The 25,807-nt window shown below is 37.9% G+C and overlaps 1 protein-coding gene and 1 long non-coding RNA gene across 2 annotated transcripts; both read left to right on the forward strand.

Annotated features, from left to right (window-relative positions):
* Window positions 1-7,204: 7,204 nt before the first annotated feature.
* Window positions 7,205-12,670, forward strand: LOC143730968 (uncharacterized). Its single transcript, XR_013200721.1, has 3 exons — window positions 7,205-7,383; window positions 8,746-8,885; window positions 12,630-12,670. It is a non-coding gene; the product is annotated as an uncharacterized LOC143730968 (long non-coding RNA).
* Window positions 12,671-18,110: 5,440 nt separating this feature from the next.
* On the forward strand, window positions 18,111-25,075 carry LOC143731866 (uncharacterized). Its single transcript, XM_077222855.1, has 2 exons — window positions 18,111-18,296; window positions 24,513-25,075. The coding sequence occupies exons 1-2, from the start codon at window positions 18,140-18,142 to the stop codon at window positions 24,923-24,925; spliced, it is 570 nt and encodes a 189-aa protein (XP_077078970.1). The 5' UTR covers window positions 18,111-18,139; the 3' UTR covers window positions 24,926-25,075.
* The last annotated feature ends 732 nt before the right edge of the window (window positions 25,076-25,807 follow it).

The raw sequence follows: 25,807 nt of genomic DNA on the forward strand, positions 1-25,807 counted from the left end.
ACATGGACTATCTTTCCACTGTTATGCGGATGATTTGCAACTTTATATTAAAACTGCTCCAAGCTCCTCCGCAATTTTGTCGCGACTCAACGCATGTCTACTGGAGATAAAGGAATGGTTGGTTAGCAACTTCCTCCAGCTAAATTCCGGTAAAACTGAGGCACTACTTGTTGGAACCCCACAACAGATCCACTCCTCTCCCGTATCTCAATTCATCCTGGACGACCAAGTCATCACTTTCTCCTCCTCAGTTACAAACCTAGGGGTTAGGTTTGACCCGCAGCTGACCTTCAATGAACACATTAAATATATCTGCAAAACCTCCTTCAACCATCTTCGAAATATCTCCAAACTACGTCCTCTTTTAACTCTTTCGGATTCAGAGAAACTTGTTCATGCTTTTATTTCCACCAGGTTGGATTATTGTAACGGACTCTTCATTGGGATTTCTGCCAGAAACATGCAGAAGCTACAATACATCCAAAATAGCGCTGCCAGAGTCCTCATGAGAGTCCGAAAATATGATCACATAACTCCCATCCTACATTCACTCCACTGGCTCCCTGTTTCATCACGGATTGATTTCAAAATTCTGCTATTCACACACAAATGTATCACTGATCATGCACCACCTTATCTACAAGAACTCATCACCTTGAAATCCTCCTCCCGCACTCTCAGATCATCAGGTCACCTACTTCTTCAGGTCCCGACCACAAGACTTCGCACTATGGGGGACCGAGCTTTCTGCTCAGCTGCACCTCGGCTTTGGAACCACCTTCCGAGTGATCTGAGAGAAGTACAGAGCCTGGACACCTTCAAGGCAGAACTGAAGACTTTTTTATTTAGAAAGGCTTTTATGTGCTGATTTTATTGTTCTTAATATTCTGTAGCTATTGTATTGTTGCTCTTTTGTAGCACTTTGAGATTCTTTGGAATGAAAAGTGCGTTATAAATAAAATCTATTATTATTATTATTATTTACCGTAATTTTACAGTTTCAACAATGCTGTAATTTCACAGTAAAGTACTGGCAGCTGTGGTTCCAGCCCTTTACCGTAATTTTACAGTTTTAACAATGCTGTAATTTCACAGTAAAGTACTGGCAGCTGTGGTTCCAGCCCTTTACCGTAATTTTACAGTTTCAACAATGCTGTAATTTCACAGTAAAGTACTGGCAGCTGTGGTTACAGCCCTTTACCGTAATTTTACAGTTTTTAATTTTACGGCTGTGCTGTAATTTCACAAAGTCAAAAATTGTCACTCAATGGAAAAAATAAAGACAAAATAGATTATGGTACAGTACATTGTTTGCCATTTATTTAAAACAGGTAACAGGTTTTAACAATACATTAACAGTATTTAAGGGAAAAAAGTCACAGAAAATACATTTTAAAATTCAATGAGAGGAACCAGTAGGCAAAAACAAAAACCTTACAAAGAGGCAAAAAAAACCTGAACAAACAAAGAACTAAAACTAGCCAACATGTTACATCAGCAACCAGGCCAGAGAGGAAGTCTGGGTCTGAGAGGAAAACATTGAGAACCAATGGATGAAAAATCCTTGATAGAGGCAAAACAAAAACAAAAAAACTGCCAAAACATCCCAAACCTGCTTTTGAAAGATCTGGCCTGAGAGGAAGTCCGGATTTGAGAGGACATAATCAAGAGAAGCAATGGGTGAAAAAACGTAGGAAGAGGCAAAAAACAGCCGACACGTCCCACATCAGCTTTTGACACATCTGGTCTGAGAGGAAATCCAGGTCTGAGAGGAAAGAAAATCTTAGTAGTAAAATAAAGCACATGGCAAAAACTAGTGATCACATACTCAGCGACCACTTTTAAAAGAGACAAAAAATGATGATGTTAATGTACTTCACTAATCCTAGTTAACTAATTCTTTTGACACATAAAAAACAACACAACGACCCCAGTGGATGAATGTCTTCTGAATCTGAAGCCAAACGATAGATGTGTGTAATAAAAATATTAATATTTTTAACTCATTTTATTTTTGTTTAAAAAAAACAAAAAAATGTAAATACTAGATTAACTATAAATCATTACTTCTGATCTACTCTCATAAGATTGTACACCAGGGAAATGGTGACGTGACGTAAGTCAATTGTGAAGCTAATGCTAAGTGTCAGTGACCCTTGCTTCTGTTACATCTCGAATAACAAATGCACAAATGATAATGCATGATTGTGCACAAAGTTTGCAAGTATACATGGCGTGAAACTCACCAAAGATTAGGGCAAGCTGTCTCAGTAAAACATTTACATCAAGTGAATGATTCCTAGGACAAAAAGAAGAAAATAATTATTTCGAAATCTTTAACAAGCAAAGAAATTCGACGTCAGAGCACGGAGAACATTGAATATGCCTCAGAGTCAGCTGTTGAGAACTGTCTGCCTGACGTGTTTCGCGCCGTCAAGAATATCCGTCTCTGCCTCGTCTTTCAAAAACAACCTCTTTGACTTAATACTATGTAAAGATAGGCCTACATGTGAATCTCACAAAAACGCAGGTAATTGCACCACTAAATCGAAAAAAAATACATATCTATTTTGCTTTGGGAATTTTAACAGCTTTACATTATTTACATGGAAACTACACAAATTGAACACTACATTTTAATTACTATAATGGATCTGGATATTTCGAGTAGTTTTGTAATTATTCTTTCATCTTATGTGCATGATATTATTCGAATTGATGCATCTGGTAAGATTCGCATCGTGTAAAGTTACTGAATCACAAATTCATGTAAATCGAGTTAAGGCTTAGGCTAGCCTACTAAAAAAGAAAGCCCAACTAATTTCTAAATGGTAACTTAACTGCAAGCAAAGAAGTCGCAGTAATAATCGCATAACTTAGATGTAATCGTAGCTCAGAGAGCATTTATTAGCAGGCGAAAGCCCTCAACCGTTGAGAGCTCTGTCTGCAAAACGCGATTCGCGCTCAGTCAAAAATCACTTAAGCACAGTCAAAAATACCTCGTGAAAAAGACGATTTTACAGGTTGGAAGTAACATAATAGAATAACAGCAAAGAAACAAACTTACCTTGAACAGTGTCCTTTAAAACAGCCTAGAGGAGTGTTAGACCGCGTTGAAGATGCCCAGCCCCCACGTGCTATTTTTTACAGTCCAAGACTGTTTTTTCCAGGAATAAAATGGTTTACACATAAATGCTGTAAATTTACTGCAAGTAATTAATTTATGGAACATAGACTGTAAATTTACAGGATTAAACTGTTTATTGAAATAACAGTATTTTACTGTTGGAAATTGTCTGTATTTTTACAGCAATTTTTAACAGTGAAAGTTTGCCTCAAACATTTCTTCAGAAACCACCGGAACATCTGCTCCCGTGTTCACTTTAAACAACACCTCAGAATTATTCACTTTTACTTTTATCAGTCAGGGGGCATCATTCTGCTCTGTACTAACAGTACTTATTCCTCTGGACCTGCAAACTTTCGCATAATGACTCTTTTTCTTACAAAGGTTGCAGTATGCTTGTCTGTTGGGCATTGAGTAATGCAGTGAGATGGAGTTTTTCCACACCACTTACATGAGATGGACTTTTCTGACACTTTGCTTCTCTGCCATCCTAGCAGGCTTCCTCTGCATCATACCTCATCCTTTATTGTAAGGTCGTTGCTGTGCATGAACAATGTCAACATTTTTTGTTATGTCACTTTTGAAATTGGCTTTCAGCTCCTTTTGCTGTTTACCAGCTCACTTTGTTGTACACGTGTGACAGCCTTCTCTAGAGTATGATCAGAATCCGTCTGAAGTTGCTCTGACAATCTTTTATCTCTCAGTCCAACCACTAATCTGTCCCGAATCATTTAACTATATAATTATCCATAGCCGCAATGCTCAGTGTTACGATCTACTCCCAGTCTAGGGTTGGGAGAGGGTAACAAACTTAAATAAAATAAAAAAGAACGTAAACGTATGCGTGGAGGGTTCCCTTCAGTCTTCTGCCCCAGAAATGTGAGCCAACACTTGATGCAAAAAGTAAAATGATTTATTGTATTTAAACAAAGAAAATGGGGGTATTCAGTCTTCAGGAGTATGGAGCTAATAATATGACAAAATGATTTGAATTTGAATTGTGTAAATTTGAATTATTTGCAAGTGTAATCTAACAAAATTGAATTTTAGGTGGTAGTTTAAATGGTTCTGAATTTGATTTTTTTTAAACGAATATTGAAGATTTGAAATTTAACAAATTTAAATGTTTTTATGGCTGAATTTTATAGAAATGGATTTTCAAACAGCTAGTTTTTTTGTTCTGAATTCTTATACTGCAAATATTCAGTTTAAAAAAATTCAGATTCAAGTTTTCAAGATAAGGAAATTCGGAACTTCAAATTCAGTTTTCTAAAATTCAATCTCAAAAATTCAAACTCAAAAATTCAGATCTTACAGAAAGTAGGTCACAGGTCATCCACAGGGAAGAGTAGATGATCTCAGAAAAATCGAACAGAGCATTTTGGCCAATATATTCGCCTGCCTCTCGTCCTTTTGAACAAAATCGTATACCCAGTCAGTGGAAGCCAGAACGCAACGCCCAATATGTCAATATTCACCATTTAATGAACGCGTTTCAACTGGCTTACAGCTACTAGATACTCCGACTGATGCATGATCAAATAGACATGCATTCTGCGTCATCTTGTCTTATTCGCTCTTTTTGCCCGTGATGGAGCGCGTCTCGTGGCTCTTACTAAGCGTCACCAGCCACAAGATCTCTCACTGTTTTCATCTACCAGACACTCGGATTGATACACGAAAACACATCTTATCTATTATTTTATTTGCTCTTTTTGCCCGTGACGGAACGCGTCTCATGGCTCGTCGCCTCAGCCACTAGCGTCGCACCTGCCACAAGATCTTTCACTGTTTTCATTTACCAGACACTCGGATTGATACACGAAAACACACAAACAGTGCAATCCTGCTCTTATTTACCTTTATGTCATCTTATCTTATATTTTATCTTATATTTTATTCGCTCTTTTTGCCCTTGATAGAGCGCGTCTCGTGACTCTTACTAAGCGTCACACCAGCCACAATCTCTCACTGTTTTCATCTACCAGACACTCCGATTGATACATGAAAACACACAGACAGTGCAATCCTGCTCTTATTTACCTATTTGTCATCATATCTAATATTTTATATGCTCTTTTTGCCCTTGATAGAGCGCGTCTCGTGACTCTTACTAAGCGTCACACCAGCCACAATCTCTCACTGTTTTCATCTACCAGACACTCCGATTGATACATGAAAACACACAGACAGTGCAATCCTGCTCTTATTTACCCTTTTGTCATCATATCTAATATTTTATATGCTCTTTTTGCCCGTGATGGAGCGCGTCTCGTGGCTCGTCGCGTTAGCCACTAGCTTCTGCCACAAGATCTCTCACTGTTTTACAGCCTGTCATCCAGGAATGGTGCAGGAGAACAAACTGTCTGTCACAGAACATGCCAAAGTCAAGTGAGTAAACTGAATATTTAAAAATCACATTGTGGTTTATGAAATGTTGTTTAAGTACCCTTTTAAGTAGTTAGGCTACATGTATTCACTCTCGAGTGGGGGTAGCTGATTTCAAATAATGAAAATTTTCTGCAACCAATTTAGGCTACCTGATGTAACTCAACATTGTCTTAGCTTCAGCTATCGAGTAATTAATAAGAAGATAGGTTCTTTAGGGAGCGTGTGGGTGGCACGGGGTGACACAACCACCACCTCCACCCATCCATAAAGTGTTTTCTGTGGCAGTGTTGGCTACAAAGATGAAGTTGGACTCGCCATCTTCGCAGTAGTGAACGCGCCGAGATTAGAAATGCTCATTTCATACGGATTACATAATCTGAGAGTAACCTATTTATTTATGTTTTGAATTGTTTCGTTTAAAACTAGGCTAGACATTTCTACCTTTCTAGATATATTTCTTATGCATGTGAGGAACGTGCAATGCAAAAATGTCATGATTTTCTTATTATAGGCCTATGTCTGCTATATTTATTAAATCCAGGAAATTGGTTGATCAAACATTGATTAAAATTAAGATACAATTTATACAAAACGAAATTCACTTCAAGGAAATGCTTTATACAAAACAAAACTTAATGGAGTGGTCAAAAACATTCTCCTTCAGAATATGTCAATCAGAGTATCAGGCGCTGTAACGTGAGAGATCTTGTGGCTGGCGCGCCACGAGACGCGCTCCATATTACGGGACAAAAGGAGCTAATAAAAAATAAGATAAGATGTCAAATAGGTAAATAAGAGCAGGATTGCACTGTTTGTGTGCTCTCATGTATCAATCCGAGTGTCTGGTAGATGAAAACAGTGAGAGATTGTGGCTGGTGTGACGCTTAGTAAGAGTCACGAGACGCGCTCTATCAAGGTCAAAAAGAGCGAATAAAATAATAAGATACGATGACAAAAGGGTAAAAGTGCAGGATTGCACTGTTTGTGTGTTTTTGTGTATCAATCCGAGTATCTGGTAGATGAAAACATTGAAAGATCTTGTGGCAGGTGCGACGCTGGTGGCTGACGCGACGAGCCATGAGACGCGTTCCGTCACGGATACGATTTTGTTCAAAAACACCTTGTGTAAGGACGAGAGGCAGGCGAATATATTGGCCAAAATGCTCTGTTCGATTTTTCTGAGATCATCTACTCTTCCCTGTGGATGACCTGTGACCTACTTTCTGTAAGATCTGAATTTTTGAGTTTGAATTTTTGAGATTGAATTTTAGAAAACTGAATTTGAAGTTCCGAATTTCTTCATCTTGAAAACTTGAATCTGGATTTTTTTTAAACTGAATATTTGCAGTATAAGAATTCAGAACAAAAAAAACTAGCTGTTTGAAAATACATGTCTATAAAATTCAGCCATAAAAACGTTTAAATTTGTTAAATTTCAAATCTTCAATATTCGTTTAAAAAAAATCAAATTCAGAACTATTTAAACTACCACCTAAAATTCAATTTTGTTAGATTTCACTTGCAAATAATTCAAATTTACACAATTCAAATTCAAATAATTTTGTCATATTATTAGCTCCATACAGGAGAAGGTCACCAAAACAAGAAACAAAAGAGACTTCCCAGACAGCAGGCGACTCCCGAGCCGGATCCGTCTCTAAACCTGCAAATCCCCGTTTTACGTCAGTTTCACTGCTCTAATACGGAACCAGCCCGGCCCGGGTTTTAGTGCGCGGGAACAACAGTCGCAAAGTAGATTCGGGCCGTATCCGTGATGCGAGCGCGCGATTTTTCTTTCTGCAGAACGAAGAGGAGGCAGCCACAGTCGGAACTCGCGGGCATCCTACCTCAAAAACTTCACCAAGGTAAGCTCAAACTGCTAATAATGAATGAATTTATTGATTATGTTGTCTGCTCGTTAACTTAACAGGTTTTTTTGCTCCTTTGATCGGTTTTGAATAGTATTAGCTGACTCTAATGTTATCAGAGGAGAGCATGCTGACATGAAGACGGCCCAGAAGACTGTAATTATATGTAATTGAGGAATTTAACTGCTTCTATTTATTATTATGAACTATTATACATTTTCTTAAATGTGCTGCGTGGTAACGGTAATTTCAGTGATAGGCTTGCTTTACGTTATGTCAACCTAGCTAAGGTCTCCCGCACGACCCTCATTTTAAAAGAGATTTTATAAGTAACTTAGCTGCTACCTGCCAAAAGTTTGGAAACGTTTACATTTTTTACATCAGTAGGCTAAGTATGATATAATACCAAGAAGTTGAGTGTTAGAGTATTTCGTAAACCATCTTCACAACCTTAAAGGAGAACTCCGGGCAATTTTTAAGTTAATCTTGATCGTTAGACCTTTGTGAGTACTGACTATAGAAAAAAAAACGAACCGGATTGGTGCTTGCAACACGGAGCTGCGACCGCGAATGCCCAGAGCTCCCACCCAGCTAAAACGGCAGCTATGGGGGCATCGACATAAAGAGCGTTTTTGAGCCTCTTAACCGACACAAAATGCAATTAAAATGTCTGTCCAACATGAACAGGGACCCTACATGTGAACAAGATGCGTTTAGCAACTTAGCCATTGTTTCAACTCACCTAAATAGTCTTTTAGACGGCAAGCTGTAGTCTCGCGCTGCAGTCCCGTGCTGTAGCCGGAAAAGGTCAACAATGTCCAGGTGGGAGGAGCGTTCTTTAATCATATTTATGGCTAAGATATTACTATTTCTTAAAATTAATTTCTTACTTTAGTAATTCAGTCCCATCATACATAAAACTACTTGTGATATCTGATTCAGATCAATTTAGAGGGATAGTTCACCCAATTTTTTTATTTGCTGTTATTTTACTCACTCTAGGGCCATTCAAGATGTAGGTGTCTTTTTTTCTTCTTCAGTTTAACAGTAAAAATGTTTAGCTGAAAACACTCAGTTCCTCTGTGGTTCTTATAATGGAAGTCAATGCTACCCTCACTTTGAGAGTCATAAAAACACACTGTATACCGGCAAAACATTAAAACCTCAATGTATCGTCAGGTGCCACAGGTATTGATTTTGTTGCTGGTGTATGTTTCCCTTTAAATTAATATTTAAATTGTTGAAATACCTGTTTATCCCTTAAATTATCTACATTACTGAAGAACTATCAATTAGGAGCTTATTAGTTTGGGGAAGTTGGAGATGTTTATGGCACTTTTTTGTTTTTTTTTCCAACAGGAGCTGTAAGGAGTAACCAGTCCTCTACGGGTGCAGCAGATACTGACATAGATTCTTACACCATCCGTTGGTTTAATCTTGCCTCTGACCGTGGCGGCGGCCTGAAAGAACGTGCAAGAGCCAAAGAGGCATTAACTGAGGTAAATTTCAGATAGAAGCAGCATAAGGGGGGCTTTCACAATTTACAAGCCATCAGGGTGCTTCCCCAAGAACCAATGGAAAGATTTCTCAAAGACTAATTCAGATGCGTGCAGAACATTAAGCTCACATTCTCTGTGTTCATTAGTTTATGATCTGTCTAACTAACTATGAAAAGGTTCCTCTGGTGTGAAAGCCTCCTTAGTGGCAGTTTGTGTTTTTAGCTATTACTGTTTTTCATCAGTATAACATTACAATAGTGGCAAACCCCACTGCATTTATTCTTGTAAAATTACCAAATTAAAAAAAAAAAATCTGGTCATTTTAATTTGCAGCATAATATGTCATTATTATGGTAATGGTTAGCATAAGTTGCCTTTAGCATCCAATATGAATATATTTCTGCCTTATGGTGAACAGAATCCCCGTCAGATCGCAATCGGAAGCTACTTCAAACACCCGCTTTAAGTCTGTGATTGGCCATTGCTCTGACAAGCTCAACATAGGTCTCTGATTGGCTACAATGATCAACGTTTCAAAAGCATGTCATCTTCATTGAGCGCTTACACAGTGTTTGAAAGCAGGCGTCTATCAGTGGATCCATCTATCAGTGGCAAGCGCTTGGTGAAGACGACATGTTTTTGAAACGTTGATCATTGTAGCCAATCACAGACATATATGTTGAGCACATGAACACAATGGCCAATCAGATACATAATGTTGAGCCCCATAGCAGTCAGATTTCTCATTTATTGGTAATTACATGAGTATCTACTGTTTTCGTCTCAAAGACTAGTTTACAAATAAAAAACAGCAGTGTCATAATATTATATTATTAGCCCGAATACAGACAATACAACTCAACTTAGCCTATATAGGTCCATTTATAGTCAATCAATAGTCTGTCTCTGAACGCTGCTTCAATAGATCTCAAAACTAACAGCTTTTTTCTTTGTCTTTTGTTTGCAGATGCAGATGGGAATTAAATGGCACGTGTGAAGGGTTTTTTAGTTCCTTGGCTTTCTTACCCTTCTGTTTGGTTCTTGATGGATTTGCAGTTCATGATATTAACATGTTTGGGATGCAGCTTTTTGCTGCCTCTTTGCTACTCAAGAAGACCTTGTTTTTTGGGACAAATAAATTCACAAGGCTTATGTTACTACTACACAGCACAAGTACAGGTCCTTCTCAAAAAATTAGCATATTGTGATAAAGTTCATTATTTTCCAAAATGTAATGATACAAATTAAACTTTCATTTATTTTAGATTCATTGCACACCAACTGAAATATTTCAGGTTTTTTATTGTTTCAATACTGATGATTTTGGCATACAGCGCATGAAAACCCAAAATTCCTATCTCAAAATATTAGCATATCATGAATAGGGTCTCTAAACGAGCTATTAACCTAATCATCTGAATCAACCAATTAACTCTAAACACCTGCAAAAGATTCCTGAGGCTTTTAAAAACTCTCAGGCTGTTTCATTACTCAAAACCGCAATCATGGGTAAGACTGCCGACCTGACTGCTGTCCAGAAGGCCACTGTAAGGGGTATACAGTTAAAGACCCAGAACCAGATATGAAGAATGAAGACCCAGAGTCAGAATTATAAAAAATTAAAGAAAATATTTACTGAAGATAGTTTGCAGTTTCATCAGCAGAAGTCAGCTTCAATACTCGCACAGGAGTTCGTAGGCCGCCCCGCTTACAGTTACAAAGATCACAGCAGTTATACGATTTCCAAGGTCTAAGCTACGTCATTGCTTACAGGATGAATGATTCTCATTGGCTATGAAATAGATAAACACAGTAATTTTCCACACATATACAGATAGACTGAAGCATATCTCCATCGATTATGCAGCTGAAGTTAGGCATGTCATGACCTTCCAGGTCGCAGATTTGGGTTGCTGGGCGCCAGGATGTCCAGAACAACAACTCAGTCAATCTCCAATAATGCCAGTGGTTCCTTAACCTGTAACCAAGAAGACTAACACACACACCGACACACAGCTTTTCCAAGGTTGGATTTGGCCAGGCTCTCACTATAAACAGGAGAGTCCTCTCAAAACATCAAGATAATGCGTTCTGTCTCTCAAGGATAGCTAAACTTAAGTCTAACTGGAAAGAAAGGCTTTAACAAAGAAATGGCCCCTTAAACTATTGGCTTCAATGACCCCTATATGTTTTAACACATTGAAGACATTTCTCAAACACAAAACAAGTCTATTTCATTTCTGGAAGCTGTGTTAAATAAGCAAGCACTGCATTCAGATATCAAATACAGACATTAAAGAATACATGAAAAGAACATTTCAGTAATCACACTGGTAACTTATATAAATAAAGTAAAATCTCCCAAGAAGTCATTCAACTCATTTGATATTTAGAAGGAAAAATATTGATTAATACCTTAATTATAATCAATGATTACATATACATTGAAGCAGCAGTGGATTCCAATCCACCCCCATCACCATCATTGACACCCTCAAGCAAGAGGGTAAGACACAGTAAGAAATTTCTGAACAAATAGGCTGTTCCCAGAGTGCTGTATCAAGGCACCTCAGTGGGAAGTCTGTGGGAAGGAAAAAGTGTGGCAAAAAACGCTGTACAGCGAGAAGAGGTGACCGGACCCTGAGGAAGATTGTGGAGAAGGACCGACTCCAGACCTTGGGGGACCTGCGGAAGCAGTGGAGTGAGTCTGGAGTAGAAACATCCAGAGCCACCGTGCACAGGCGTGTGCAGGAAATGGGCTACAGGTGCCGCATTCCCCGGGTCAAGCCACTTTTGAACCAGAAACAGCGGCAGAAGCGCCTGACCTGGGCTACATAGAAGCAGCACTGGACTGTCGCTCAGTGGTCCAAAGTACTTTTTTCGGATGAAAGCAAATTCATGAAGCACACATTCTCTGTGTTCATTAGTTTATGATCTGTCTAACGTTAACTATGAAAAGGTTCCTCTGGTGTGAAAGCCTCCTTAGTGGCAGTTTGTGTTTTTAGCTATTACTGTTTTTCATCAGTATAACATTACAATAGTGGAAAACCCCACTGCATTTATTCTTGTAAAATTACCAAATTAAAAAAAAAAATCTGGTCATTTTAATTTGCAGCATAATATGTCATTATTATGGTAATGGTTAGCATAAGTTGCCTTTAGCATCCAATATGAATATATTTCTGCCTTATGGTGAACAGAATCCCCGTCAGATCGCAATCGGAAGCTACTTCAAACACCCGCTTTAAGTCTGTGATTGGCCATTGCTCTGACAAGCTCAACATAGGTCTCTGATTGGCTACAATGATCAACGTTTCAAAAGCATGTCATCTTCATTGAGCGCTTACACAGTGTTTGAAAGCAGGCGTCTATCAGTGGATCCATCTATCAGTGGCAAGCGCTTGGTGAAGACGACATGTTTTTGAAACGTTGATCATTGTAGCCAATCACAGACATATATGTTGAGCACATGAACACAATGGCCAATCAGATACATAATGTTGAGCCCCATAGCAGTCAGATTTCTCATTTAATGGTAATTACATGAGTATCTACTGTTTTCGTCTCAAAGACTAGTTTACAAATAAAAAACAGCAGTGTCATTATATTATTAGCCCGAATACAGACAATACAACTCAACTTAGCCTATATAGGTCCATTTATAGTCAATCAATAGTCTGTCTCTGAACGCTGCTTCAATAGATCTCAAAACTAACAGCTTTTTTCTTTGTCTTTTGTTTGCAGATGCCAGATGCAGATGGGAATTAAATGGCACGTGTGAAGGGTTTTTTAGTTCCTTGGCTTTCTTACCCTTCTGTTTGGTTCTTGATGGATTTGCAGTTCATGATATTAACATGTTTGGGATGCAGCTTTTTGCTGCCTCTTTGCTACTCAAGAAGACCTTGTTTTTTGGGACAAATAAATTCACAAGGCTTATGTTACTACTACACAGCACAAGTACAGGTCCTTCTCAAAAAATTAGCATATTGTGATAAAGTTCATTATTTTCCAAAATGTAATGATACAAATTAAACTTTCATTTATTTTAGATTCATTGCACACCAACTGAAATATTTCAGGTTTTTTATTGTTTCAATACTGATGATTTTGGCATACAGCGCATGAAAACCCAAAATTCCTATCTCAAAATATTAGCATATCATGAAAAGGGTCTCTAAACGAGCTATTAACCTAATCATCTGAATCAACTAATTAACTCTAAACACCTGCAAAAGATTCCTGAGGCTTTTAAAAACTCTCAGGCTGTTTCATTACTCAAAACCGCAATCATGGGTAAGACTGCCGACCTGACTGCTGTCCAGAAGGCCATCATTGACACCCTCAAGCAAGAGGGTAAGACACAGAAAGAAATTTCTGAACAAATAGGCTGTTCTCAGAGTGCTGTATCAAGGCACCTCAGTGGGAAGTCTGTGGGAAGGAAAAAGTGTGGCAAAAAACGCTGCACAACGAGAAGAGGTGACCGGACCCTGAGGAAGATTGTGGAGAAGGACCGATTCCAGACCTTGGGGGACCTGCGGAAGCAGTGGACTGAGTCTGGAGTAGAAACATCCAGAGCCACCGTGCACAGGCGTGTGCAGGAAATGGGCTACAGGTGCCGCATTCCCCGGGTCAAGACACTTTTGAACCAGAAACAGCGGCAGAAGCGCCTGACCTGGGCTACAGAGAAGCAGCACTGGACTGTTGCTCAGTTTTGCATGTAATTCGGAAATCAAGGTGCCAGAGTCTGGAGGAAGACTGGGGAAAAGGAAATGCCAAAATGCCTGAAGTCCAGTGTCAAGTACCCACAGTCAGTGATGGTCTGGGGTGCCATGTCAGCTGCTGGTGTTGGTACACTGTGTTTTATCAAGGGCAGGGTCAATGCAGCTAGCTATCTGGAGATTTTGGAGCACTTCATGCTTCCATCTGCTGAAAAGCTTTATGGAGATGAAGATTTCATTTTTCAGCACGACCTGGCACCTGCTCACAGTGCCAAAACCACTGGTAAATGGTTTACTGACCATGGTATTACTGTGCTCAATTGGCCTGTCAACTCTCCTGACCTGAACCCCATAGAGAATCTGTGGGATATTGTGAAGAGAAAGTTGAGAGACGCAAGACCCAACACTCTGGATGAGCTTAAGGCCGCCATCGAAGCATCCTGGGCCTCCATAACACCTCAGCAGTGCCACAGGCTGATTGCCTCCATGCCACGCAGCATTGAAGCAGTCATTTCTGCAAAAGGATTCCCGACCAAGTATTGAGTGCATAACTGAACATAATTATTTGAAGGTTGACTTTTTTTTTTGTATTAAAAACACTTCTTTTATTAGTCGGATGAAATATGCTAATTTTTTGAGATAGGAATTTTGGGTTTTCATGAGCTGTATGCCAAAATCATCAGTGTTAAAACAATAAAAGACCTGAAATATTTCAGTTGGTTTGCATTGAATCTAAAATATATGAAAGTTTAATTTTTATCATTACATTATGGAAAATAATGAACTTTATCACAATATGCTAATTTTTTGAGAAGGACCTGTATGTAAATGTATTCTTTAAAATATACATTGAGAAAAGTTCTGAGATTGTTTAACTATTTGTGTACCACTGTTTGAAACCTGGTATAAATGATGTAAGCCCAGCAAGTAGAGACTTAAGTGGTTTATGAACTTTGATTTTAGCTCTTATGCACAGTGGCACTGTTTTTGCATTGTTTTGTGTAATAAATGGAAGGAGAAAATCAAAAGAAAGCCCTTGAATATGTCAAATTTACTGTCCAATTTTTTAATGCATGATTATTGTGAAGTAGTGGCTGTGAATTAGTGCTAACACAGGTGGTATTTTAGTGTAAAGTGTACATTTTAGTGTAAACTTCTATAGCAGTACTTTCAACGCCTAAGCATTTCATGTTAAAACCTAACAGAAAAAATATCAGTGGCATAAGACTATAAGATATTCTAGATATGTATACTTCTTAAAGAGAGAGTGAGTGTGTCTGTGTGTACAGTCTACAAAATGAGCTGGACCTGATCCGGCATGATTCTGGACCAGATCCAAAACAGAGCTGGACCAGATCTGGCCCACATTTGGGCCAAATCACCATAAAGAAATCCGGAGCTGGCCCAGTTCTGGTCCAGATGAGGAAAAAACAGAACTGTGCCGGTATTGGCCCCTTGTGCCAAAAGACACCGGCCCAGGTCCGTTGCGCGGATCTGGCCCAGAACTTATGAAGTGTCTGGGCCAGATGATTTTTGCTATCTGGGTTACTATTGGAAGGAGAACTAAATGACCTACACAGGTAAAAGAAAACAAATAAACAACATACTTCCCTCCACTCCCTGACTATCCGAAAAACAGGGATTAACGTATTGCAAAATAAAAAGGTGACTAAATCTCCCTACCGCTCCCCTGAACAAGTAAAAGTAAATATATGTATTGGATTTTAGATACAATACCTTTTAATTAACGTAACAAAGTAACAAAGAAGCATTTGAAATAAAAAGTCATTACCTGATAGCAAAGCTATATGCTATATAACACCTAAGCACGCACACACAAACGATGGATTACAATACACCAGGTCAACCAGTTTCTCACTTAGTTACTACTACAACAACACAGGTCTGGTGCAGGGGAGAAGTGAACCTCCACAAGCAGTGTTCACTCTGCTCTCTCATAGCGTAGCTGTGTAACACTCTTACGAGCCTCAGGTGTGGCTAATTAACTTTAAGGCAAGCAGAGTGAGGGAGAGACAGACAGAGCACACAGCAAAAACAATCATATTTAACCAAGTAAAGTATATTATCAAAAACTCTTTACATAATACGTCCTGGGGATGTAACACTCAGCTAGGCAATGTAATAATGAAATTATATGCAGACTCTCCCGTTTCTTGCTGTCTCATATTAAACTTGGCAGTAACGTTACCTGAAACCGATCCATTTTCTCTCACGCAGCTCTCTCTTTTGTCTGTGAAATTTCACATCCACTAGCGTGAATTCTTTGTATCACTCTTGGCAAAAGGGCTATCTCTGTCCTCCTATGCCGTTCTTGTGCAATCTTCTGACACCATGTTGTGTTAGGATGGCTATTTATTGATATTTTATGCTGAAGTAAACCAGGTCAGACATACCTTTTAATTCTCCTCCAACTCCCCACTAGGGGGCGGTATTTAACCATACATTTAACCATATCACGACATTTTGATTTCAGGGGCCTTTAAAAGATATGAATGATAGCTTTAATGAATCTAGCCTATCTGTAAATATCCTGATATTGATGAAACTTGCTCATTTTGTGGTCTTGTTAAGGAAACAAGTGCTCATTTATTTTGTGATTGTAGTAGAGCCTAACCAATACATTTTGGGTCGAAGTTCTTATATTTTTAACCCTTCATAATGTGACCCACAGTATTATACTATTTTTATTACGAAAACCCCAAATCGTTACATCTTGAATATGTTGTTAATTTCTTTATTTTATATGAAAAAAATGTTCATCCACAAGCAAGTGGCTTAAATCTGCTTTATGTTTTCCTTGTTTTCTTGTTGAATTTAACTCTCTTGTTTCATCCCCCAGACTTATAGCTAAATAAAATAAATAAATAAATAAAAATAAACTTTTTTATGCATTATGACAAATTATTCAAAGATATTTAAACTTGTCATTGTGCTTTTTTTCTCATATTCATACTGATGTACGCAAAAACATGAAATTTATGTTTTCTGTATTTTTTCCCCATTATGATTATTTGGGATGAGATGGGATTGTTTGGGATTATGCTCTTGCCCTGATCTTGTATGTAATTATAAGTTCTGCAATAAAAAAAGATATGAACGACAGGTGCACTAATACCTCATAGCATCAGTAACTCGACAAAGGTTTTCCTTTTGCAATGTTTGAGTCTGCAGTGTCTGCACAAAGAAGATATAGGGCATCTGCTCGAAGATCTCGCCTTTGGAGAAGATACTCCAAAAATGTAAGTATCACTACTTAAAATTAAGATTACCCCAGAATGAATTGAATTGCAAGCCCACCCCAACACTTACGCACAATAATAATGATAAATGCTGACCTATACGTAATTACTTTTTTTTTAATTGAAAATGATATGTTTTAGTAAAACAAGCTAGATGTAATGTTCTGTCATATGAATACACAAGACAACATGCAGGTGAATACATCTCTATTTTATAGTCAAGTTTATTCATTTTTTTCTATGGTCATGTGACATGTCTTATCTTGTACTCACTCCAAATTCATTTTCAGTGGAGAGGAGAGCAGAAGGATAAAGCCAATTCATAGGAGGCCGTGACTGATAAATATTGCATGACATGACGTATACTTTTTTTCAAGAAACAGTTATGGATTTAGAACAACAGTGTGCCAGATAGCTTAACATGTCATCTTAAGTACAGTTCATTTGCATATATATCCATTATTATATTGGGACATTGGAACCTGTAGCGCCCCGTTCTGATCTCACTAACACCTCTTCTAGCAGCAATATAGGTTCTCCTAGTTCAGAAGGCAGTTTCTGTAGACTAAAACATTATTTTTAGCTATTCTTTTCAAAGTATATTATTTTGCATAACAAGTGCTCACCTTTTTTTTACAGACTAGAAGAGTCTTTAACAGACTATGTTTTAAGCCAGTACTGTATTTAAACGTCAAGTGTAGATCAGATGAAAGCTGCAAATACAGGAAATATAAATGAGTAAACAGATAATAAACATTACCCATTAACTAGCTGAACGGTTACACCTCTTTCAACCTTTGCTCAAGATGCTTCCATTGTGATTCACTCCTCACTTTTCCAACATGATGCAAAAATAATAAATTACGCTGAATTATTGTATTGTAACCAAGTACAAGGTATGTATAAAACATTTCTATTTATTTGACTGTTATTTCAATATGTTTTTGACTATATGATAATGTATTTCTCTTTTCAATTGATCACATGATGGTCATACGACTATTGTGCATTGCATTGCACTTGTGCACATTCTTGTGTTTAAGCATTAATGCTACAGTAACATGACATAACATATTATCAAGTAAGGTCTTGTCTATTCTGTGCCTCAAAATTAGTTATTATTTTACTTCTAATTTAGACTAAATGTAATGCTTTGACTGTTTCACCATGTGAGTTCATATCAGGAAATTGATATGACAGTCAGACTAAGGGTGATTTATGGAAACAACAAAAATTATCATATCAAAATTATTTTGTTTCTTCTTGATAGGGCATCATGGGAAATTTCATGCACCACAGAGTTAATATGGTTCTAATTACATATTTGGTTATGGCAATGTCTGCACATGAATGTCTGAGTTCTGAAGAAAATGAAGTAACTCTTTCATCAGATCTTCAACAACTGGAAAGTTCTTCTGAAACCCAGCATACGGGTTAGTCTATCCATTTAATGTCCTTCGTTCATTAGCATTAAACTGTAACGAACATTACCATATGAATGCCTTAATCACTGTTTAGCCCTGTCAAACATAAAACATGCATCATATATATATATATATATATATATATATATATATATATATATATATATATATATATATATATATATATGTATATATATTAGAGGTGGGCATAGATTAATTTTTTTAATCTAGATTAATCTCACTGTAATCTTGGAATTAATCTAGATTAAAATGGCTCATTTGAATTCTGCCGAAGGCATTCAGAATATGTGTGCTACCCAAATAATGACTAAAAGTAAGTCTTTGAGAATAGTTTGCCTCGCGTAGGGATGTGAATTTCTGCCAAAAATGCCATTCGACAATAGAGGAGCAAAAGTCGAATATCGTAAAAAACAAAAAACAAACAAAAAAATACGCACACTCACAATGGGTCTCATTCAGGAAACATTCGTAAATATACGAGTAAATATGCGAGTGATTTGCGCGTAGAGACCTTCCCGAAAACTCTTCTCCTGATTCACAAATACTTCGTAAACGTCAGATGTGATCGTGAAATGTGTGTGTGTGTTAATGAATTCCAATCAGTCGTAAATGGGATGCGCGTGCACGTTCATTCTCAATTACCATAAATCCCGCCCATTAAATCCGACTGACAACTATATATGGGCATCATATTATGACATGAATGCGAATGAAAAAGAAAAATTTCTCAGATGCAGAAATTGAAGTTTTATTATCAGAAGTTTCAGTACGCGAACCGAAAAATTCCACAACGGTTTATCTGTAGAGTACAGGGATCCTCCATAAGGAGAGGCTAGTTGGCACTTCAGCACTGCATTGTCATCAGGTCCAGGTGAAAGTCCTTCGTCAGATCTGGAAACGGCCTGGATCCGGCAGGCTGCGGGAAAACCTCGGGATAAACAAAGACACTAAAATTAGCGAAGATGCCATTCTTCTTATGATGTAACGAGTACATCAGGATTTAAGGGAAGTGTTCCCAGTTCCGGCTGACCTAATCTAAGCAGTCTAATATTGAATTATAGAAGTCTGTAGAGTGTTTTGTGAATGCTAGGTCAAAGAGATGTGTTTTTAGTCTAGCTTTGAACTGACAGAATGTGTCTGCTTCCCGGACAATGTTAGGAAGATTGTTCCAAAGTTTTGGTGCTAAATAGGAAAAGGATCTACCGCCAGCAGTCGATTTAGATATTCTAGGTATTATCAACAGGCCAGAACTTTGAGATCGCAATAGACATGAAGGACTATAATGCGTTAAGAGCTCGCTCAAGTACTGGGGAGCTAAACCATTTATTGCTTTGTAAGTAATCAGCAATATTTTAAAATGTATACGATGTTTAATAGGGAGCCAATGCAGTGTTGCAGAACCGGGCTAATATGGTCGTACTTCCTGGTTCTGGTAAGAACTCTAGCGGCTGCGTTTTGAACTAGCTGTAGTTTGTTTATTAAGCGTGCAACCACCCAGTAGAGCATTACAATAATCTAGCCTTGATGTCATGAACGCATGAACTAGTTGTTCCGCATTTGTCAATGAGAGCATATGACGTAATTTAGATATATTTTTAAGATGGAAAAATGCGGTTTTACAGACACTAGACAATGAAATATTGGTATCAAAGAGCACACCCAGGTTCCTAACTGACGACGAAGACTTAACAGAGCAGCCATCAAGTGTTAGACGGTATTCTAGGTTATTACGTGTGGAAGTTTTTTGTCCAATAATTAGAATCTCTGTTTTTTCAGAATTTAGTAGTAGGAAATTACTAGTCATCCAGTTTTTGATATCAACTATGCATTCCGATAATTTTGTGAATTGGTGACTTTCGTTAGGTTTGGAAGAAATATAGAGCTGAGTATCATCAGCATAACAGTGAAAGCTAATTCCATGTTTTCTAATGATATCTCCTAAAGGTAGCATGTACAGAGTGGACAGCAGCGGTCCTAGTACTGAGCCTTGTGGTACGCCATACTGAACTTGTGATCGATAAGAGATCTCTTCATTTACTGCTAAAAACTGATAGCGGTCAGATAAATATGATTTAAACCATGCTAATGCAATTCCACTAATGCCAACATAGTTTTCTAGTCTATTTAAGAGAATGTTGTGGTCAATGGTGTCAAATGCAGCACTAAGATCAAGTAACACTAATAGAGAGATACAACCACGATCGGATGATAAGAGCAAATCATTTGTGACTCTAATGAGAGCTGTCTCAGCGCTATGGTGCGGTCTAAATCCTGACTGGAAATCCTCAAAGATACCATTTCTTTCAAGAAAGGAACACAGTTGTGAGGATACTGCCTTTTCTAGTATCTTTGACGGAAAAGGTAGATTTGAGATCGGCCTGTAATTGACTAATTCTGTAGGATCAAGTTGCGTTTTTTTAACAAGCGGTTTAATCATATATAGCCAGCTTAAAGGTTTTTGGTACGTATCCTAGAGACAAAGACGAATTGATGTTAAAGGGTTAGTTCACCCAAAAATGAAAATTAAGTCATTAATTACTCACCCCCATGCTGTACCAACCCCGTAAGACCTTCATTCATCTTCGGAACACAAATGAAGATATTTTTGATTAAATCTGAGAGGTGGATCACTGCTACATAGGCTGCCAGAGGGAATGAAACTTGACGGCCCAGAAAGTCATTAAAGAACATGTTTAAATATTCCATGTGCCTACAGTGGCTCAACTATAAGTTTATCAAGCGACGAGACTACTTTTTTTCCGAAAAAACCCCCATAAATAACGACTTTATTCGACTATTCCTTTTCTTCCTTGTGGGCCTGAGACGAGAGTTCAAGAGATTTCCACGACGCATGCGCGAGAACTGAACAAGAAGTATTAGAAGAAGAACGTCCTCTTCTCAGTTCTCGCGCATGCGTCGTGGAAATCTCTTGAACTCTCGTCTCAGGCCCACAAGGAAGAAAAGGAATAGTCGAATAAAGTCGTTATTTATGGGGTTTTTTTCGGAAAAAAGTAGTCTCGTCGCTTGATAAACTTATAGTTGAGCCACTGTAGGCACATGGAATATTTAAACATGTTCTTTAATGACTTTCTGGGCCGTCAAGTTTCATTCCCTCTGGCAGCCTATGTAGCAGTGATCCACCTCTCAGATTTAATCAAAAATATCTTCATTTGTGTTCCGAAGATGAACGAAGGTCTTACGGGGTTGGTACAGCATGGGGGTGAGTAATTAATGACTTAATTTTCATTTTTGGGTGAACTAACCCTTTAAGAAGAGGATCTATGACTTCTGGAAGCATCTCTTTCAGTTGTTTAGTCGGTATAGGGTCTAACATACATGTTGTCGATTTAGATGAATTAACGAGTTTGCAAAATTCTTCCTCTCCTATGGCAACAAAAGAATCCAATTTTACCTCAGGGAGACTATAATGCACTCCCTGATGTGATGCTGTAGTAGACGGTTGCATAGTTATAATTTTGTCCCTAATATTATCAATCTTATAAGTGAAGAAGTTCATAAAGTCATTACTGCTGTGTTTCTTGGAAACTTCTGTTCTTGAAGCTTTCTTTTTCGTTAGTGTAGCCACTTTTTCATATAAATACCTTGGATTATGTTTATTTTCTTTTAATAGGGTTGAAAAATAAGCAGATCTAGCAGCTTTTAAAGCCTCTCTGTAAGCAATCGAGCTCTCCTTCCATGAAATCCGAAATACCTCTAGTTTTGTTTTCTTCCAGTTGCGCTCCATTTTTCTGGCTGCTCTCTTAAGGGCCCGGGTGTGCTCGTTGTACCATGGCGTTGGACTATTTTCTTTAATCTTCTTTAAGCGCAACGGAGCAACTGTGTCTAAAGTACTGGAAAGGAGAGAGTTAAAAGTTTCTGTTGCAATATCAAGTTCTTCTAAGCTATCTGGGATTCTGAGACGATGAAACTGATTAGGAAGATTATTGATAAAGCAATCTTTAGTGGCAGAAGTGATAGGTCTAACATACTTGTAACACGGAGTTGGCTTTGCAGCCTTGGCCAAATAATTTACATGAGACTAGATAATGATCTGAGATGTCGTCGCTCTGCTGCAGAATTTCAACAGCATCAACATTGATTCTATGTGATAATATTAGATCTAGAGTATGATTACGACAATGAGTAGGTCCTGACACGTGTTGTCTAACTCCAATAGAGTTAAGAATGTCTTTAAATGCCAATCCCATTGCATCTTTTCCATTATTTCCATTTCTGCTCGTGTTTCATGAATGAGACCCAATGACAGAAAGGGAGGCCAATTTCATCTTAAGTTTGTCATCAAACAAACTGTTTATTAATTGAACAAGTAACATGTTTTCGTAGTTTTTTTTTTTACATAGTAGGCTAATTGGAAGAAGAAAAAAACAATAAGCGCGACGTAGCTACAGTCCGTTTTTGCATCGCCAAACCAGATACTCGTTAGATCAAAAAATAATGTCATATGTCATAATGATTTTATGTGAACCTGCCTTTACCGGCAATAGCCTCCTCCTTTTTAAACAAATTAGTTTTCAATCAATGTAAACTATTGAGACTATGCCCATGCGCAATACACGCACATTGCGGCGGGATGGCGGGTGTTCATTTCATAAACTGTAGGCAACACATACACAATGGTAGCTTATTTAACCTGTTAACCTTTGCCAGTGCGCCGACGCTCTGAAGCGTTTTTTTGTGGCCTATAAATTAATGTAGCCTATATGTCCAAAAAAACAGATAATGTCATACTTTTTAGTAGTGCTATCAGCATACGAAGATGTTCAACTAATAAAGATCTTCATCGCTGGCAAAAATATGATGCATTTGCAGATTTGCTTTCACTAGACTAAACTAGATCCACGGCCACTTCATCCAACGCTCTTGATGTTCTTAAATCTTCCTGTTACGAATCCGAGTCGAGTGTGATTGAACGCGCTTCAGACGATTCAGTGCGTGAGGAACTGAACAGATCCTTCAGACTGATTCGCGAACCGATTTAGACAGATCTGCCCATAGACATCATGATGTCTATGGATCTGCCAACCTGTTTGATGAAGTCTTTGAACAGAATCGACTCAAAAGAGTGATTCATTTGTAAATTGAGCCCATACAAAAATACAGCACGCATGGAATAAACTCATTTAACAACATGTAATTGCATTAAAATAAAGTAACGAGAGGAACGTCACCCAACGTAACATGTATCCTACACCTTGTGTCCCTGACAGGAAAATACCCTGCTGCATCCGTGACAGTAGGCGCGGCATCAATTATCTCAAATATACTAGGCTACACATGGAATTGCGCGAAAATATAACGATATTCGAAAAAGCTATTTTATGATCCCAACCCAACTTTGAGAATAGATTAACGGCGATATTTTTTTATCGCCCGATAAGAGTCTCACGTTAACGCAGCACGTTAACGCCGATAACGGCCCACGACTAATATACTGTAGGCTATATCCTTCTCAGATTATTTGCATGGCGAAAACTGTGTGACATTTTATTTTAAAAAACTAAAAAGCAAATCAACCTCTAATTGAAGCTGATGACAGTAGGCTACCAACATTGAGAATTAGTATTTATTTATTGTTCAAATAACACATACACATTACACCTCTTAAAATCAGCACAGTAATAATTAAACAATAATGTTCAGGGTTCAGAACATCGTGATATTTTTTTATTTTACGCAGACAATAAATTATTATATTATATTATATTATATTATATTATTTGGTCCATGTAATACTGCAGCTTAATTCTTTGGTTACACATTACCAATGTAATTCATGTTGAACGCGCTAGGTTAATGGCTTTGATGACAGAAACTGAAAATACAATAGTAAGCAAATGTATCACACCAGGTCTTGTGGCTATATTAATGTTTAACCTCATGCAATGCATTGGACCCTAAACTTCCATTGAATGTGAATTGTTTGTATATAGTTTGTACAGTATAAAAATCATTATGTCTAAAGTCCTCATAAAAAAAGGATACTCAATATGTGTGTGTGTGTGGTAAGGATACTGTCCATAGAGCTTTTATTTGACTGAAACTTGACCTAAACCAAGCTCTGAAATAATAAATATTCCAATATGTTGCAATATATGTTTTTTTGAATTCATAGAGACACAAGGCACTGCCAACAAAAACAATGTACCCTGTATATTCCTGATGTACTGTAACCCCTTTCGTCAGACACAACTGTAGTCCCTGAAGTGAACTCCACCTGGCCTGCGGTGCTCGGCGCTTTGACAGCAGTGCTTTCCATCGGACTCCTCATAGCACTGGCCGTGAGATACCGTTTCTTCCGCTGGTGCCTGGCCGGATACACTCACGCTTTATTACTGGACCAAGAAACAGCCAGCCAGTTCAACCAAGCCGGAACGCTGGAGGGAGAAATCCCAGTGTGTGGCATGAGGGGTAGAATGATACATACTGGAGAAAGTTCAGATGATGATGATGACGACGATGATGATGATGATGATGATGGCTTCATCGAGGACAACTACATCCAGGCAAGTGTGAGAAAGATAGAAGAGGAAGAGGAGAACCAACTGGAAGATGCTGAAGACAGTGATGATGAACTGATCATCCCAGAAATGATATAAACTGTTTTCGTCCGTGTACTGCTATGTCCCCATAAAGTTTGGAATTACTATGACATTTTTTTAAATGTATGTTTTTATTAACCCAGAGAGTAAAGATTTTATATTGTTAGGCTACACATTTCTATTTCAAATAAATTGTTCTTCAAAGAATATGCATTCTAGCAGTCAGTTTATTAAAGCAATATTCTGGGTTCAGTACAATTAAGTTTAATCAACAGCATGGCATGATGTTGATCCCTCCTTTTGTTTAAAAGAAGCAAAAATATTGCGGTTACAATAGAAGTAAATGGGCAGGAGCAGAAGCCTACTTTAAAGTTCCATGAAACGGGAGTTACAATAGTCTTTATTTTATCCATATTTTGACGTATCTCCGAGTGAAATGGTTTATCAAACAAAAAAATTAAGGGTGGGATGTGATTTTGTCCATGGTGAATTGATTGGATGGTTGTGGATTGCTGTTGCTGTGATTGACAGGTTGCCCCGCCCTCACACCAGTAAACACATCATCAGCGGGGAGAAGAGATGAGCTGCAAGAGGGAGCAGAAGTTATTTTGATTAAAGATTACGAGGACACGTGAAAAATGTTGTGCACAGATAAAATATGTATATGCCAATAGTGCAATATTCCATAAAAGATAGGATTGAAATTGTGCTTTTTACAATGTAGCCCAATTGCATTTGGCATTATAAACACTCTTTGTGAATGGTGGCCTTTGTACCAGTTGCAGTGCGAAATTTCAAATGATACCAAACATGTATAGTGTTGTATAAAAAAAAAAAATTTACTTTCATTTTCCTTTAAAGCCTCCCTCGTCTGGCTTATGCTACTCTGGCCAATGAACTTTGTATTTTGAGCACTTCTTGCATTGGTTTTGCCTCTTC

The sequence above is a fragment of the Siphateles boraxobius genome, unplaced genomic scaffold (assembly GCF_051911475.1).
Source record: "Siphateles boraxobius isolate OS27281-9 unplaced genomic scaffold, OSU_SipBor_1 1, whole genome shotgun sequence".
NCBI classification, from domain to species: Eukaryota; Metazoa; Chordata; class Actinopteri; order Cypriniformes; family Leuciscidae; genus Siphateles; species Siphateles boraxobius.